The sequence below is a fragment of the Eretmochelys imbricata genome, chromosome 3 (assembly GCF_965152235.1).
Source record: "Eretmochelys imbricata isolate rEreImb1 chromosome 3, rEreImb1.hap1, whole genome shotgun sequence".
Classification (NCBI taxonomy): Eukaryota; Metazoa; Chordata; order Testudines; family Cheloniidae; genus Eretmochelys; species Eretmochelys imbricata.
The window spans coordinates 95,767,501-95,786,303 of NC_135574.1; the positions used below are offsets into that span (position 1 = coordinate 95,767,501).

The following is an 18,803-nucleotide window of genomic DNA, read 5'->3' on the forward strand; positions in this document are numbered from 1 at the left end:
GATAAAATTCAATAAGGACAAATGCAAAGTGCTCAACTTGAGAAGGTATCAATCAGTTGCACACATACAAAATGGGAAATGACTGCCTAGGGAGGGGTAGGCTGGGGGTCATAGTGTATCACAAGCTAAATATAAGTCAACAGTGTAACACTGTGTTTTTTTGTTTGTTTTTAAAAAGCAAAAATCGTTCTGGGATGTATTGGCAGGAGTGTTGTAAGCAAGACACAAGAAGTAGTTCTTCCACTCTACTTTGTGCTGATAAGGCCTCAACTGGAATAATGTGTCCAGTGCTGGATGTCACATTTCAGGAAAGTTGTGAACAAATTGGAAAAAAATCCAGAGAGCAATAAAAATGACTAAAGGTCTAGAAAACATGATCTATGAGGAAAGATTGAAAAAATTGGGTTTGTTTAGTCTGGAGAAGAGAAGGTTGAAGGGGGACAAGATAACAGTTTTCAAGTACGTAAGATATTGTTACAAGGAGGAAGGAGAAAAAATTGTTCTTGTTAACCTCTGAGGATAGAACAAGAAGCAATGGTCTTAAATTGAAGCAAGGGAGGTTTAGGTTGGACATTAGGGAAAAATCCTAACTGTTAGGGTAGTTAAACACTGGAATAAATTGCCAAGGGAGGTTTTGGAATCACCATTCTGTTTTTTTAAGAGCAGGATAGACACAACCTGTCAGGGATCGCGTAGATAATACTTAGTCCTGTCTCAAGTGTAGGGGACTGGACTTAGAAGACCTTTTGAGGTCCCTACCTGTCTTATGATTCGAGGGCAGAAGAGTGGTGAAAAGCTCAAGTCATTGGGTAAAGAATTTAACTAGTAGCAGATTTAAAAAGGATGAAAGGAAGAGAGCCCTTGTCATTGGCACCTTTTGTAGGGAGCATATACTCGTGTGTGTTAAATACTGACCAGGTTAGGAGATGTGTGTTTAAACCTTAGCTTCACTAATTGTTGAGAAGCAGAATCTTGTAATTCTGCCTGCATTGTTTATAAATTTTACATATTAGGCATAACTTCTTTAGAAAAAAACAGGTTTTGGTCCTTGGGTAAACTTAAATAAGGTTTTTCCTGTTGTTTGAGTTGGAAGTCATCTTGTTCTTAGCATTTATATTATACATAACGGTAGTAACTGACTCACCTTTAGGAAGTGTGCATTACAGCGTACTTCACACCATTATCATCAGTAAGTGTGAAAATATACTAGGATAAGTAGAAGAAATAGGCTTAATAGAGACATTTTAGCATAGGGAGACTACATTATGAGTATAATATTTTGTTGATTGATAATTACAATGTAAACATAGTTTTGAATTAATCTATTCTAGCAATGGAGAATACAACTTTAAGTATAGAATCTGAATACATCAAGAACCTCCAGCAACAAATTTACTTCCTTGAACTGGAAGCCAATTTTCTATATCCTTCAATATACCTTGCTAAAAAATGAGATAAATATACGCAAGAAAAACTTATCTTGGAAATACATTAAGATCACACAAGCTGAATAAAACATTTTAACTGTTGAGTGTTATGATTTTGATTAAAAAATAACTTTTTCTGCACTTTATGTAATTAATTTAAAATCACTTTTTGACCTTAACTTTTCATTATCACGCGTGAACAGACTAAAAAAGCCACTGATCTTCAGCCCCGCATTACCTCTGAAACTGAGCACTTGCTTCAAAAGCTACAGGTAACTTTTCCAGTTATACAACTTTATTTTCATGTGAATAACTCTGTGGTCTATTCTGTTTCTATCAAATACTGTAGCTTTTTTGCACTTTTATTTTTGTAAATAAAATGAAATATTGTGTCAACTTGAAACACAGTATCAAAGAATGAGTTAAAATAGTTTCAGCTATTGCACTTGTTCTAGGTCATCCTGCCAAGTGTTCTGACTTTACAATCAATTTTAAAAAAAATTCCTTACTCCTGTTGTCGAATGAAAGACGACAAAATGGGAAACCGAATTGTTAAGACTCTCATTCTACAATGACACGTGCACATACTCAGTTGGACTACTCATGAGCTTAAAGTTAAGCATGTGATAAAGGCTTGAGGCCTGACTACAAAAATGCTGTCATATGTATAAACAGGGAAAAAAGACAATAAATACTTTCTAAAATCTTTTAATTATAGTAAATTTAAGTATTACTTGTAACAATAATGAAGAACTTTTAGTTTTTGTTGTTTTTTTTTTTAAGTTGACTGTGTCCCTTTAAAAAGTTTGTTGCCTAAACTGGCCATATCTACCGATATACGGCCCTGATCTTACCAGGAGAACAAAGCTAAAGTTAGTAACCAAGGACTTGTCTATATGGGGAAGTTGACCGGCATAGCTATAATGGAATAATTATTCTGCTATAGCTGTGTAAGTATAACTTTTTTGTGGATATACTCTGTTTAGGAGAAAACATTACTTTATTCTGGAATAGTTACTCCACAATAGATTACTATTCCAGAATTCAGTGTCCACATGGGGAGCTATACTGGCATAGCTATAGCAGAATAAAAAAAGGTCTTGATGCAGAATTGAGCCATGCAGCCCACCTAAATCTATGTACTAATCTAGGTGAGGGAATATATTTAGTGAGGAAAACTGATCATTTTTCAAAAGTTTCAGTATATTTCTATGTAAATAAATATGGAAAAAGCATTTTTGTTCACTTTGCTTATGTCAGCAAAATGAGGTATTTTGTCTCCTAGGGCTTCACAACTTTGCTAAGTCTGTCATGTTCATGCATAAATGTTTTATTGATAGCCCACCATGACAGAAAAAGGAAATGATCAAGTGGGTTAAAGGAGCTGACATTTGATTTATTGTGTGTTGGTGGTTTACCAGCGTTTAAATAATTTTGTATGACATGCTGGTTTGTTGCCGTGCTCTCAGTGAATTTGTGGAGGAGTTAACTAAAGCTAATAACAAACTAGTAAAGGAACAGCACATCAGATATAGGTTGTTATAAATCAAATGAAGGAATTTTTATGAGACAATTCTGTGTATAAGCAAAAGGAAAAATGCAGCCATTTGACTGAATAAGGATATTGTGTTCTTTGCTTATGAATTGGAAAGTAAAATCACTAGTAGACATAAGCTCCGGAGTTCAGTTCAGAAATATATTGAAGTGGGACAGTGCTTCCATGGGTCTGCAATGGGAGCTGGATGGGCTGCTTGGCACTTTTGAAAATCTGACCATCTATTTAGGAGCCTGATTTTAGGCTCTCGTTTTCTGGGGTTTTTTTGGTTTGGTTTTTTTTGTTTGTTTGTTTTTTAAAAAGGTAGCCTAAAACTACATTTTAAAAGAGGTGAAATCTTCCAATGACTTAAAAAATTTACATCCTTTTGAAGATTTTTCCCAGAACTGTGGACAATAAAGGTTCATCAGTGGTATATTCGAAGTTGATTTTAGCTATACTATGTGCTTTGTTGTACATCAGCTGCAAGGTCTTTGGGGCTGGGAGTGTCTCTGTTTTTGTACATCACCAAACATGTTGGTAATAAATAATAGAATATGTATACATGATATAAGATATGTCAGTTTCTTTAAAACAGGTCATACTGGCTCAGGGGCCTTCTGCATATGTTTGCAATCGCTTTGAGGGTCTTTCCACTTTTTTTGCTTTAGGGCCTACCAAAACTTGAAGCCCCATATTATAGCCATAATAAAAAAAGAAAACAATCTCCCTAAATTCTCAAGTCATATTTCATCTTAGAGTAGATATTTTCTGGGAGATTTGCGGGGGGAGGGAGTTGAGAATCAGAAGAGGAGTTAAGGTGTGTTTGAAAAATTTCTCCGCTGTAGACTATTTGAAAATATTCCTAACTTTTTTTCTTTTCTCATCATAAGTCTAAAATGTGGAAAAGTGAGAAAAAGTGACTTTTTGTGTATTGGGTATGCAGGTTTGTGGTGGAATTACAAAGAAGACCTCGGTAATTACTTTATAAAGATGCAAAGAGACCTCTCAAAGCCAGACAAAAATCTTTCGAATGTGACATGGTAACTTCAGAGGGCTGTCATGTTTTCCATGTAATAATTTTAGTTAAATATTTGATAATTTTGGCAGAGTAAAATTTTAAAATGTTTCCTCTTTTAAATTTTGCTTTGTTTTTCTTGCTTTTCTTAAGGTTCCTCTAACTGTTCAACTAGTTCAGTAATTCCCATATGTTTCAAACTTCACACCCACATGTGTTTTGATAACATCCCAGACACGGGCATTTTTAAAATTAAACACAAAAAGCATTGAACTATGCCAAGATTAGGCAAAGGGACTGGTCAGATCTGAGAGTTGCTTCCTTTTTCTGATGTTGCCAGTCCGACACTCAGATTTGCCAGCCATATTCCATGCACGCTCCTGGTCAGTAGGGAGCTATTTACGCAGTCAATGGCTTGGAGGTGGATGTTGAGGGAAGGAAGGCAGAGTGAATGGGCCTTCAATGAGAAGGGGGTGGGGGGATGCCAGCAAGTGGGGTCCTCTGTTAGAAAGAGGATTGTGTGCAGTGGTGGGGGGCCTAGAATGGCTGAATTCCATGTTTCTGTGCCAAGGTGTTGGCATATCAAAGGCTCTCCACGACATTAAGGAGCCAAGGCAACAGTGTTTATGTGACCATCGTTTATTAGCACTGTAGTGTCCAGGAAGTGGATCTCTTGTGTGGACTGGACCAGGCTGAGGTTGATGGTGGGATGGAAATTGTTGAAATCATGGTGGAATTCCTCAAGGGCTTCTTTTCCATTGGTCCAGATGATGAAGATGTCATCAATATAGCGCAAGTAGAGTAGAGGCATTAGGGGATGAGAGCTGAGGAAGCGTTGTTCTAAGTCAGCCATAAAAATGTTGGCATGCTGTGGGGCCATGCGGGTACCCATAGCAGTGCCGCTGATTTGAAGGTATACATTGTCCCCAAATGTAAAATAGTTATGGGTAAGGACAAAGTCACAAAGTTCAGCCACCATCAACCTCAGCCTGGTCCAGTCCACACAAGAGATCCACTTCCTGGACACTACAGTGCTAATAAACGATGGTCACATAAACACCACCCTATACCGGAAACTTACTGACTGCTATTCCTACCTACATGCCTCCAGCTTTCACCCTGACCACACCACACAATCCATTGTCTACAGCCAAGCTCTGCGATACAACCGCATTTGCTCCAACCCCTCAGACAGAGACAAACAAGATCTCTACAAGAGATCTCTACAAGATCTCTATCAAGCATTCTTACAACTACAATACCCACCTGCAGAAGTGAAGAAACAGATTGATAGAGCCAGAAGAGTTCCCAGAAGTCACCTACTACAGGACAGGCCTAACAAAGAAAATAACAGAACACCACTAGCCGTCACCTTCAGCCCCCAACTAAAACCCCTCCAACGCATTATTAAGGATCTACAACCTATCCTGAAGGATGACCCAACACTCTCACAAATCTTGGGAGACAGGCCAGTCCTTGCCTACAGACAGCCCCCCAACCTGAAGCAAATACTCACCAGCAACCACATACCACACAACAGAACCACTAACCCAGGAACCTATCCTTGCAACAAAGCCCGTTGCCAACTGTGCCCACATATCTATTCAGGGGCACCATCACAGGGCCTAATAACCTCAGCCACACTATCAGAGGCTCGTTCACCTGCACATCCACCAATGTGATATATGCCATCATGTGCCAGCAATGCCCCTCTGCCATGTACATTGGTCAAACTGGACAGTCTCTACGTAAAAGAATAAATGGACACAAATCAGATGTCAAGAATTATAACATTCATAAACCAGTCGGAGAACACTTCAATCTCTCTGGTCACGCGATTACAGACATGAAAGTTGTGATATTACAACAAAAAAACTTCAAAACCAGACTCCAGTGAGAGACTGTTGAATTGGAATTCATTTGCAAATTGGATACAATTAACTTAGGCTTGAATAGAGACTGGGAGCGGCTAAGTCATTATGCAAGGTAACCTATTTCCCCTTGTTTTTTCCTACCCCCCGCTCCCCAGACGTTCTTGTTAAACCCTGGATTTGTGCTGGAAATGGCCCACCTTGATTATCGTACACATTGTAAGGAGAGTGATTACTTTAGATCAGCTATTACCAGCAGGAAAGTGGGGTGGGGGGAGAGAAAACCTTTTGTAGTGGTAAACACCCATTTTTTTCATGCTTTGTGTGTATAAAAAGATCTTCTGTATTTTCCACAGTATGCATCCGATGAAGTGAGCTGTAGGTCACGAAAGCTTATGCTCAAATAAATTGGTTAGTCTCTAAGGTGCCACAAGTACTCCTTTTCTTTTTGCATTCAGCAGACATTTGAAGCAGTTGGTGTAGAATGCTGGCACTGTAAATATGCAATTTGTGTCTGAATGCATCTGTCTATGTTTAGTTTCTTTTTAAATTTTTATTGGTTTGAACTGAGATGCAACCGACCAGAATAAATGAGCATTTGACATTTGTGGAAATATTTAGTAATAAATGTACTTTCACCACAAAAATATTTATTTTTTTACAGGAATTACAGTCCCAAGATGATGGCCTCCATTTGGAACTCAAGCGAAAGGAAGCCAGTTTAAATATGCTGAAAACAGACAGAGAACGAATTAATAACCAGATCAATGTTGCAGTTGGTAATTGTTTTTCAGGAATCAAATGTCAACATCTGAATGTCTACAGTCTTTTTTTTTTCTTCTTAATACCTTGAGGGGCACAAACTGCAGAGTTTCAGGTTCCAGAAAAGCAGCCGAAGTTCTGTAGCAGTTGCTCTAGTGTGGACAATGGGTTCTTTCCTTTGGTGTCAGGTAGAAATGGATCAGTTAAGAGTTGGTGCCAATCCCTTGCTCTTTACAGGCACTCTGTATCTTGGTTGTCCAGTTCCTTTCTGTGTCTCAGTGAATAATTAGAGAGAGAAGATGTGTGAGTTAATATCTTTTATTGGACCAACTTCTGTTGGTGAGAGAGACAAGCCTTTGAGTTACACAGACCCCTTCTTCACGTCTGGAAAGGTATTCAGAGTGTCACAGCTAAATATAAGATTGAACAGATGGTTTAGCATAAGTAGTTAGCACATATTCGAAGGGTGAAGGTGAAGTGGCCTGTTAACACACCTGTAGTCATAGGTCTAAAAGGAGGCTCAGTGGGTGTCACCGGGGTCCCACTGGGGGCCAGCTGAGGTCACTCAATTAGGGTGAACTGCGAAGAATGGGACAGACAAACCCCAAAGCTGGTGGATGTGTCAATACTTATATTTACCAAGCCAGCACTAAACAGCTTCTGTTATACCTTACTGGTTACCCAGAAACCAACAACACAGTTCTCTTAAAGTAACCTAGCCTCAGGCCTCCATCCAGGTACCCAAGTCAAATATTATGAAGATTTCTGAAAATCTTATTTCATCATATTAAAGAAAAGGTTCTACCAATCCCAAAGGATCGGACACATTACCTCCAACGTAATTAATATTCCAGATCTTCCCCAAATACACACTACAGCCAATTCTTATTAACTAAACTAAAATTTATTGAAAAAGAAAAAAGAGACACTATGGTTAAAAGATCAATATCCATACAGACATGAATTCAATTCTTGAGGTTTAGATACATAGCAGAGATGGTGAGCTTTGTAGTTGCAAAGAGTTTTTAGAATTTAGTCCATAGGTTATAGTCCAACGTCCAATATCCTGTTCAGGGAGTACCAGCATAACTGGGATCTCAATCTGGCGACTCAAACTTCCCCTAATGAAGCTTAAGCAGATCTGAGATACAAAGGACTGGGTCCCAAGTATCTTTTATACAACTTCAGGCCTTCTTTGACAAGTTGGAGTCCCTTGGGGAACAATAGGCCCTCTTTTCCTAACCATCATCATTAATTATCACATAGATTAACATAAGGCAATTTATCCATTAGGCAGTCTATCACTGGTACTTAGCTACATGAATTAACAAAAGGCAACTGCCTGTTTTTCGACCTTTCACAGATGATTTGCTATGCATTTTAGAGATGAATGCAGTGATATCCCATGTTTACAATTCATTTAAATGTTAGGATGTTCTTTTGATCTCTGAATTATCAGAATACAGCATAGACAGGGACTGTTGATTACATTGTTGACAACTACCCATATATATGTCAATACACAAAAACACAAACATTCTCTCCCCATATGTCTTTAAGGGTTGAATTTCAGTCATTTATTTTGCAGGATGTTTAACCCTTTCTGGCCATGTGTCACAGTGGGTTAAAGATTATTGTAATAAGCCATAAGTCCAGTGTCTTTATTAAGACCATGATTTTCCCAGGCTCCAATATTCAGTTCTCTGGGAGAAAGCTACTCTCTACTACACTGGAAATTTCAGGTTTTTTGGCTTTCCTGACCAGAAGATACAGCTGTCAACTCCTCCTCCTAACAGCTTAATGGGCCACAGCTATCAGCTCCTCTATCCAGGCCTGGCACCTCCAGTAGTCTTTCCCACTCAGACCAGTCAACAATGAAGAAGAGCTCTATATAGCTCGAAAGCTTGTCTCTCTCACCAAAAGAAGTTGATCCAATGAAAAAATATTACCTCACCTCCCTTGTCTCTCAAATATCCTGAGATCAACACAGCTACAACACTCTCATTGAATAAGCTGGGAAATGCTTCATATTGAAAAATGATCTTTTGATCACAGTTTCAAGGAACCATAGAAGACAGCACAGGCAGAACAGGGCTCTGAGGGAGTTGGCTGATGTGATTGCAGAGCCATTGGCCATTATCTTTGAAAACCTGTGGCGATTGGGGGAGGCACCGGACAATTGGAAAAAGGCAAATATAGTGCCCATCTTTAAAAAAGGGAAGAAGGTGAATCCGGGGAACTACAGGCCAGTCAGCCTCACCTCAGTCCCTGGAAAAATCATGGAGCAGGTCCTCAAGGAATCCATTTTGAAGCACTTGAAGGCGATAAGGAACAGTCAACATGGATTCACCAAGGGCAAGTCATGCCTTACCAAACTGATTGCCTTCTGTGATGAGATAACTGGCTCTGTGGATATGAGGAAAGCAGGATGGGGATATGGGGATGTGATATACCTTGACTTTAGCAAAGCTTTTGATATGGTCTCCCACAGTATTCTTGTCAGCAAGTTAAAAAAAGTATGGATTGGATGAGTGGACTGTAAGGTGGATAGAAAGCTGGCTAGAGTGTTGGGCTTAATGGGTAGTGATCAGTGGCTCAGTGTCTAATTGGCAGCCAGTATCAAGCAAAGTGCCCCAGTGGTCTGTCCTGGGGCTGGTTTTGTTCAACATCTTCATTAATTATCTGGATGATGGGACGGATTACGCCCTCAGCAAGTTCACGGATGACATTAAGATGGGGGGGGCAAGGTAGGTACGCTGGAGGGTAGGGATAGGGTCTAGACAAATTGGAGGATTGGGCCAAAAGAAATCTCATGAGGTTCAACAAGGACAAGTGCAGAGTCCTGCACTTAGGAAGGAAGAATCCCATGCACTGTTACAGGCTGGGGACCAACTGGCAAAGCGGCAGTTCTGCAGAAAAGGACCTTGGGATTACAGAGAACGAGAAGCTGGATATGAGTCAACAGTGTGCCCTTGTTGCCAAGAACGCTAACGGCATATTGGGCTGCATTAGTAGGAGCATTGCCAGCAGATTGAGGGAAGTGATTATTCCCCTCTATTTGGCACTGGTGAGGCCACATCTGGAGTATTGTGTCCAGTTTTGCCCTCCTACCCCGAAAAGATATGGACAAATTGGAGAGTCCAGCGGAGGGCAACAAAAATTTTTAGAGGACTGGGGCATATGACTTACGAGGAGAGGCTTAGGGTATTGGTCTTATTTAGTCTTCAGAAGAGAAGAGTGAGGGGGGATTTGATAGCAGCCTTCAACTACCTGAAGGGGGGTTCCAAGAGGATGGAGCTAGGCTGTTCTCAGTGGCAGATGACAGAATAAGGAGCAATTGTCTCAAGTTGCAGTGGGGGAGGTCTAGATTGGATATTAGGAAAAACTGTTTCACTAGGAGGGTGGTGAAGTTCTAGAATGGGTTACCTAGGCAGGTAGGGGAATCTCCATCCTTAGAGGTTTTTAAGGCCTGGCTTGACAAAGCCCTGGCTGGAATGATTTAGTTGGGGTTGGTCCTGCTTTAAGGAGGGGGTTGGACTAGATGACCTCCTGAGGTCTCTTCCAACCCTAATCTTCTATGATTCTATGAAAGTGCAAATAACCCCCGACTAAGACAACTCTGTCTGTTCCTCTGTCAGAGGGCTGGTACACCTGAAATGTGTAGCCAAGCAGTGGCTCAGTGGTTTACCTGTCCAGCCATCCGCCAGTGACAATGGACCAGGACTGGGTAACCTCACTGCCCTTCAAAGCTCCCTCACTAAATCAAGATCTGGACAGGAGGCTCAGGACAGTGAAAAGGCAGAAATGGTAGGAGATTCTCTCTGATCCTTACTACAAGCTACCTTTTTTTTTTCTCCCCCCCCCGCCCCTTTCCCCCTGAGGGAGAAACAGAAATTCAGTTCAGAGGGCAACACTTAGATCAACAGGCCCTTTGAGACGTACATCTTTGACCCCTTCCTGGTTCATCTAGGAATGGACTTCTTTGTAGATATATATGGGGTATATAAATCCCATTACAATTACATAAAAAGTACAATATAGTAACTGTCAGCACTGCTCAAAACTAGATTTAAGACTAGGCTTTCTCATCTGTGGAACGTAGGCCTCTTTCTCTCTGAATAAGTCACTCCTCTGGGTTTCCCTTTCCAATAGAAGTTGCTATAGGGGATGAACCTAGTCCAGTATCCAGCAGTGGCCAGGACCAGTTGCTTCAGAGAAAGGTGCAAGAAGCCCTGCAGTAAGCAGTTATGGAATAACCTGCCCACAGGGAAAAACAACCCCAATAATTAGAGGATTGGCTTATACCCTAAAGGATGAGGGTATATGTCCCTACCAAAATTCTTGTTTGCTTATTTTTTTAAATATTTAGTGTTGTAACTAGAATCCTGCTAAACTCTTGCACTTGAGATATCCTGTGGCAATGAATTCAAGAAAGCTACCGGTAATTACGCATTATATGAAAAGGTGTGTGTGTCATTTTATCAGTTTAATATTTTCTTCTTTTGACTGTTATGATCTCTGGATTTCTCACCCCCCCTCCGCCCCCCACCCCGGCCAGCCTGACTGCTAAAGGCAGTTCCTCCCTCCCTCTCACCCTGGAAGGAGAGCCCCTGTCCTGGTTTGGTACTAGTAGTCATCCCCATCATCCACACTGGGGACCCAAACCACAGTAGAACAAGCATTTTTACCTACTAATTGGCAAAGCAAATGTAGACACCTGTTTAGGAAGTCCCTCAGGCTAATGCAATTGCTCTGGTTTGAAAGGGATGATGTCAGAATAATTACATAAGAAAGAGTGTTTCTTGTAAGATGTGGATTTATATTTTATCCTAGAGACTGCTGGAGGTGCCAGGCCAGGACAGAGGAGCTGACAGCTGTGTCCCATTAAGATGCTAGAAGGCAGAGTTGACAACTCTACTGCCTAGTCAGGAAAGCCATAAAAGCTGAGGTTCCCAGTGTAGAGTATCTTTTTCCCAAACAAAGAATTGAATTAGAGGTGCCTGGAAAAGGGATTTTTTTTTCCTCATTTTTCAGCCCAGTGAATTGAAAGACTAGAATTGATTGGCTACCTTGCTGATAGGGGAACCTCTCTAGTATAATTCTCTGTCTTTAGTTAGGTCTCTTAGCCATAAAAGAAATTCTGAGACCTTAATTTCTACCTGCAGCAGTCCCAAATACTGGGAGGAAGGGAGAGGCTGGGCTGTTTGTTTTTTGGTTTATGTTTTCAACCCTGGCTGCTTAAAGGAATGATGTTTCCAAATGCAAAGAGATAAGCAGTGGCCCTAGTCCAGTGGTGTTAATTCTTAATGGTAATATGATTAATTAGATGTCCATGAAGGATTTTAGACATGAAAAGGCAGTATATAAGTATGAAGGTTACTGGGTTTGTACATGAACATATGTAAATATTGCAGAATTCATACAGGTTAATGTCACTTTTCAGTGCATGATCACTAGAGTATAATTTAAATTTTCTATACTATATATATGAAGTATATAAATGGGTTCTGTACCTCAAGTGTTCCAAGAATATTGTTGAACAATTTTTTCATATAATAATAGAGGGCAATCAAATAAAACATTCACAAATACAGTATGCAGTTTACGGCTTGCTAAGATGATGTTGAAAAGATTTACCTTTAGTTTTTCTGTTAGTGAATATGGATATGTTTTGCACAACAGCTGTGAATACGGCAGTTTTAATGCATTCTTAGTTGCATCCAATTCTAGTCACATGAAAAAGGAAGAAAGATGATCATAGAGACGTAAAGAAAAAAGGGGATTGGTGAATTTCAAGCAAGTTTAATCTACAAATGTCTGTTATAGTAAACTATAACTGTACGTTTTTTCCATAGAACCACAGAGGTTCACATGCAGCTTAAACAGCATTGCAAAATGTGACTTTTTTGAAAGGCTTTTAAAAAATATATTTGGCACCATCAAGTGGTAAAATTGGGTATTGCCACTTCAGATTAACAGTTCATTGTGCTAAGCAGGGAAAAGCCAGATCAAACCTCATAGTTGGGGCCCTACCAAATTCACAGCTATGAAAAACGTGCCATAGACCGTGAAATCTGGTATCCCCCTGTGAAATCTGGTCTTTTGTGTGCTTTTACTCTATGCAGTACTATACAGATTTCATAGGGAGACCGGTGTTTCTCAAATGGGGGGGCCTGACGCAAAAGGGAGTTGCAGGGTGAGGGGTCTCAATTTTATTTTAGGGGGGGTTGCAGTATTGTCACCCTTACTTCTGCACTGCCTTCAGAGCTGAGCAGCTGGAGAGCAGCAGCTGTTGGCCAGGTGCCCAGCTGTGCAAGCAGCAGTGCAGAAGGAAGGGTGGCAATATCATACCATGCCATCCTTACTTCTTGTACTACTCCCGGCAGCAGCTCTGTCTTCAGATTTGGGCTCCTGGCCGGCAGCTACCGCTCTCCAACTGCCCAGCTCTGAAGGCAGGGCCACTGCCAGCAGTAGCGCAGAAGTAAGGGTAGCAGTACCGCAACCCCCCCACCCTTTCAATAACCTTGTGACCACCCCACAACTCCTTTTTGGGTCAGGACCGCTACAATTACAACACCATGGAATTTCAGATTTACATAGCTGAAATCATGAAATTTATGATTTTTTTTAATCCTATGAATGTGAAATTGACCAAAATGGACCATGAATTTGGTAGAGCCCCCACTCATAGTAATATGCAACATAACTATACATACATGGAGGACTTTTTGTTTTGTTTTGTTCAGCCCTATTTTCTGGGCTTTCTTATTAAATCAAACCGAAAAATTGCCTGAAGTAAAATGTTTCTGTTTTAAGGGTAATTTTCAGAAAATCTTCTTACATTAAGGGTATGTCTACATTGTAATTTAAAACCCACAGCACCTAGTCTCAGTGCCCAGGTCAGCTGACTTGGGGTCACAGGGCTATAAAATTGCAGTGTAGATGTTTGGGTTGAGCCTGGAGCCCAATCTCTGAGACTTTCCCACCTTGTGGGAGTCTGAGAAGTCAGGGTCCAGCCTGAGCCCGCACTTAGATGCTGTAATTTTATAGCCCAGCAGCCCAAGCCCTGGGAGCCTGAGTCAGCTGACCCGGGCTAGCAATGGGTGTGCCATAGGGTATGACTACACTTCCATAAAAAAAAAAAAACTAACAGTTTTAGGGCTAATCAAGTATGCTTTGTCTAGCTAGAGTAACTGGGCTTGGTGCTATGAAGATGCATGAGAGTGTGGGGCAGGATGAGGGAAGAAATCTTTCTCATTTTATCAGGAGACAGAGGTGAATGAGTACAGACACAGGGATGGATTACAGCATCAGGCTGCAACTTTATTCATGTAGCACCTCTCCTCACAGCTGTCTGTCCCATCTACCCATGCCAGACGTTCATGTGGCCCAGAATGGGTTTAGTGGGCTCCCACCACATAACCCATATTTCTCCTCAGCCTACCCCTAAGACTCAGTTCACTCTGCTGAATCATCTTATACACATGCCTCAAAGGGAGACAGAGGGTACTAAAAGCGGGACCTTGATCTGTGAAGACTTTAGGTATCCCCTTTTCTTAAGGTCCACTAGCCAAATTCCAGATCTGTTTTACTTCTGGTAGCTGGCCATTTTGGCCTTTTATCTGCACTGGGCACAGACTACAAGTTCCAACAAGCTAAACAATCAAACAAAGTACTGATATTAAATTCTAAGTCCTATTTCTGTTTAATCTAATTGTGCTGTTCTTGATGCTATGAGGAAAGTGGAAAAATCTACCTTGTCTCTGACAGTTTGGCTCAAATGGAAACCCCAAAACAGGTGATCAGTAAAAACCACAGTATCCTAACAGAGAGCAGGATGGAATAGGAGCTAAAATTGAAATAGGAGTTTCCAAAAATGGTAAAACCATTGGCCAGGGTTTAAATTAATGAGAAGGGAGAGGAGGAAGCTGATCAGCTGATCAGCTCCCCTCTCCCTCTGGCTGTCAATGGGAAGCAGAGAGCTCATGAGGCAGGAGTGTTTATCCCTGTTTCCCTCCGGTAGGCACTTCCTCCACCATTTTTTCACAGAACTTGCCCCCCTTCCTGCAGATTCAATTGAGTTTTCCACCTGTTGAGCCAGGTGGATGATATTCTACCTTTCCCCAGGCCCTGGGCTGTTCTAGCTGTTGCAGCTTTGAGACTGAAGGAGAACCTGTGGCCTTATCACTTGAGGATCCTGTGACCCTGCCCCCACCTGTTCTCTGGTCCCAGTTAGCTTCTGAAGACCTTAGCTACATGCTGTAATTGAGCCAGATCTTTCAAATTATTTGTAATGTGTTTGAATTGCAATAATGCCCTGAATGTGGTAGACACTATAGACACACTTATGGAGATGCATTGTCCCTGCGTTAAAGAGCTTATGTTCTAAAAAGACAAAATAAATATATTGAGAGGTAGCAGGAATAGGAAAAATGTATAATGTTTCCCTTGTTTTATTTTATTAAACTTATAACCAATTCCCAAGTGCCCCCATGTCATTATTAATTTGTAATTCTTATTCATGTTGTTACATGTATTTAATATCCCCCAAGTTCCCCTCTTCTCTTTGAACAAGAAAACATAAAAGAATCATATCTAGGACTGGAAGGGGCCTCTACAGGTCATCTAGTCCAGTCCCCTGCACTGAGGCAGAACTAAGTATTAACTAGACCATCCCCGAGAGCTGTTTGTCTAATCTTTTCTTAAAAACAGCCAGTGACAGAGATTTCACAACTTTCCTAGGTAACATGTTCCAGTGCTCAACTACCTGTACAGTTAGGAAGTTTTTCCTAATGTCTAACCTAAATTTCCTGTGTTACAGATTAAGGCCATTACATCTTGTCCTGTCCTCATTTGATAGGGAGAACAATTTATCACCCTTCTCTTTATATCTGCCTTTTACATACTTGAAGACTGTTATGTCCCCCCTCAGTCTTGTCTTCTCCAGACTAAACAAACCCAATTTTTTCAATCTTTCCTCATAAGTCGTATTTTCTAGACCTTTAATCATTTTTGTTGCTCTCCTTTAGACTTTCCCCAATTTGTCCACATCTTTCCCAAAATGTGGTACTCTGAATTGGATACAGTACTCCAGCTGAGGCCTTGCCAGTGCTGAGGAAAGTAGAAGAATTACTTCTTGGGTCTTGCTTATACGTCCTAGAATGATGTTTGCTTTTTTTTTTTTAAACTCATATTTAGTTTGTGATCCACTATAACCCCCAGATCCTTTTCTGCAGTACTACTTCCTAGGCAATCATTTCCCATTTTATATTTGTTTGATTATTTCTTCCTATGACTAGTGCCTTGCATTTGTCCTTATTGAATTTCATCCTGTTTATTTCAGACCATTTCTCCAGTTTAAGATCGTTTTGAATTCTAATCCCTTCCTCCAAAGCACCTGCAACCCCTCTCAACTTGGTATAGTCAGCAGACTTTATAGCAGTACGCTCTATGCCATTATCCAAATTATTTATGAAGATATTGAATAGAACTGGACCCAGGATAGATCCCAATGTGACCTCACTCGATATGCCCTTCCACCTTGACTATGAACTATTAATAACTATTCTTTGAGGGCATTTTTGCAACCAGTTGTACACCCACCTTATACTAGGTTTGTCTATGCTATATTTCGCTAGTTAGCTAATACAAGGTCATGTGAAACAGTATCGAAAGTCTTCCTAAAGTCAAAATACATCAAATGTACTGCCTCCCTTTCCCCACCATCCACAAGGCTTGTTATCCTGTCAAAGAAGGATATTAGATTGGTTTGACATGATTTGTTCTTGACAAATCCATGTTGACTGTTACTTGCTGAACATATAAACCTGTTTTATTTGTGTAATTTTTTTAAAATACCTTTTCGTTCCTCATTTCCAGTTCCTCATGTCGAGGAGAGTAATAAATGCAGTAATCATGCATCATTTCAGTTAGCACCAATCTGGATACATGTAGCAGTTAGTGTGTTAACTTGATTAAAGAAATAATTGACCCCCATTGGGTAAAATAATATGTAGTTAACCTGCATGACTGCTATATAAATATTGTAATGTAAGCAAACATTGCTGAAAAATAAAAATGTTGACCTATTTATGCTGAAAAAAACTTGAAACCATTAAAATCCCTCTTTCCTTTCTTTAGAACTTCATTCTAGAGAGAAGCAGACTTTAGTAGAGGAGATCATACAACTGAAGAGAAGGAAGGAACAGACAGATGGACAGGCCTCTGAAAAGGAAATGGAGCTATTGCGTGCCAAGCAGGAATTAGAACAGCAACAAACCAGCCTGAGTAATTGTGAACAGAAAATCCTTGTGATACAGTCAAAGGTACGCTGCACAGTATCATTGTTTTATTACATCAGTCAGCAGCATTTATGGGATTTTTATTTCTTGTGTATGATGTTAGGGGAGAGGTTTTAATAGGAATAAGTTATATATTTATTGCTGTTAATATAGCAGATGGAATTCAGTTGATCAGAAAAACATTTTTATTATTGTCTATTAGCAATTTAGATTCTCATTGTTAAATCTACAGCTATTATAATAAAAACTCTTCATAATACACTGAAAAATCATGCTATGAGCTTTGTGTGGAATCACTATTTATTATGACTAGGGGTCTGATCCTGCATTGTAGTGAGTGTCCTCAAACTTTACTGACATTTTTCTGAAAATGGTACAGAGGCTATGAATAAGGTCTAGATGAGCCTCAGGGGAACTGATTTGTACCACCTTGCACATCACCTCTGAATTCAGGCATCCCCATTCCCCCCCCCCCCCCCGAAATGAATTCACACCCAGCACATACTTCTTATTTCATTAGCAGTCAAACCACAATCAGCAGAGAGTCCAGCCTACCACACCTTGCCCCCTCAACATTTCCAGTACAACATGTTTTATGAGGCCTTTCCAAGTAGATTTATACCACAATGTTCATAGTATTCCCTGTACTTAGTATTGAAAGGTATACTGTGAATATCACAGTAACATGAATTACCTGCAGAGGTAATGGTGACTGCTATATGGCTCAAATGAGTGGATTGAGTTTTAAACCTTGATCCTGCAATGACCTTTGCATCCACCTGGGGCCTTAAAGGCCTAATCCTGCACCACTGAAAATATTGGGAGTTTTGCATTGACTTCAGCTGGCACAGGACTGATCCTGTAGAGTGTAAATTCCTTGAGGTAAGGTCTCTGACTTCTTATGTGTTTGTAAATTTCTTAGCACAATGGGGAACTAGTCTTGGTTGAAGCTTCTGAGTGCTGCAATGTTCTAAATAATAATAAATGACAATATTTGACTAGGAATATATTTCTTGAATTCAATCTGTGTATTTATATAAGGCAATAAAAACAATTTAAATATTTTAGGATACTTTTGTGATGTCAAAGAAACAACAAAAAAGCAACAAAAATGCAAAGTAGTATTAGCAGGGTTTAAAAGGTACTAATGCTTTATCTAAATTTTATTTCTCCAGCTAGTTTGAAGTTCACTACTTGCATATTGTAAATGACTGTATAGAAAATATGAAGAATGGCCCAGCACAATTTTTTCTTCAGGAACTGCCACTAGTTTATATATAATGCCAAGGCAAATTCAAATATACTATATAACTATTATATAAATCCCAGTCCATGAAATGTGTACACACACACATAGTCCAGTTGAGTTCAATAGGATTACTCGTGCATTAAATTACTGGCATGTATAAGTGTTTGCAGGATGCTAGTAACCCCTTTCTTATCTTCATTTTCCCCCATCTGTTTTTTCAGTATTCTGGTAAGTGGTTACTTCAAATAAACAGTAGTTCATTGATCAAATATTTGTATGTGTGGTGAAATTTGATAGAGAGACTTACTTGAATTGGAAAAAAAAAGTTTTTGTTGATCAGGAAATGTTAAAAATAATAGACATGTAAAAATATGTATTCCATACTCTCACTATAAGTAAATTTTCTCAAGCATCCATATAATAAACCCTAACCACATACATGCAAACACCACATTCATCAGCTGAGATTGAATTTAGAACTTTCAGCACCAAAAGCACAAGCCCCTACCACTTGAGCTTTATGTACCTGGTCAAGAGTCATCATATAAAGCTGGTAAGACAATAAAGGAATCAGACTACTGGACAGTTTTGCAGTAGTCAAACTAAAACCAGATTACTTTTTGGAACTACTTAATGAGTGA

At 39.9% G+C, this 18,803-nt stretch overlaps 1 protein-coding gene across 1 annotated transcript in view; it reads left to right on the forward strand.

Annotated features, from left to right (window-relative positions):
• Positions 1 to 6,350: 6,350 nt before the first annotated feature.
• Positions 6,351 to 18,803, forward strand: part of LOC144262384 (uncharacterized) — a 31,137-nt gene continuing 18,684 nt past the window's right edge. Inside the window, exons 1-2 of the mRNA XM_077812144.1 lie at positions 6,351 to 6,629; positions 16,753 to 16,937. Of these exons, the coding sequence (XP_077668270.1) occupies positions 6,422 to 6,629; positions 16,753 to 16,937 (393 nt within the window). The 5' untranslated portion in view covers positions 6,351 to 6,421. The remainder of the gene's footprint in view (positions 6,630 to 16,752; positions 16,938 to 18,803) is intronic.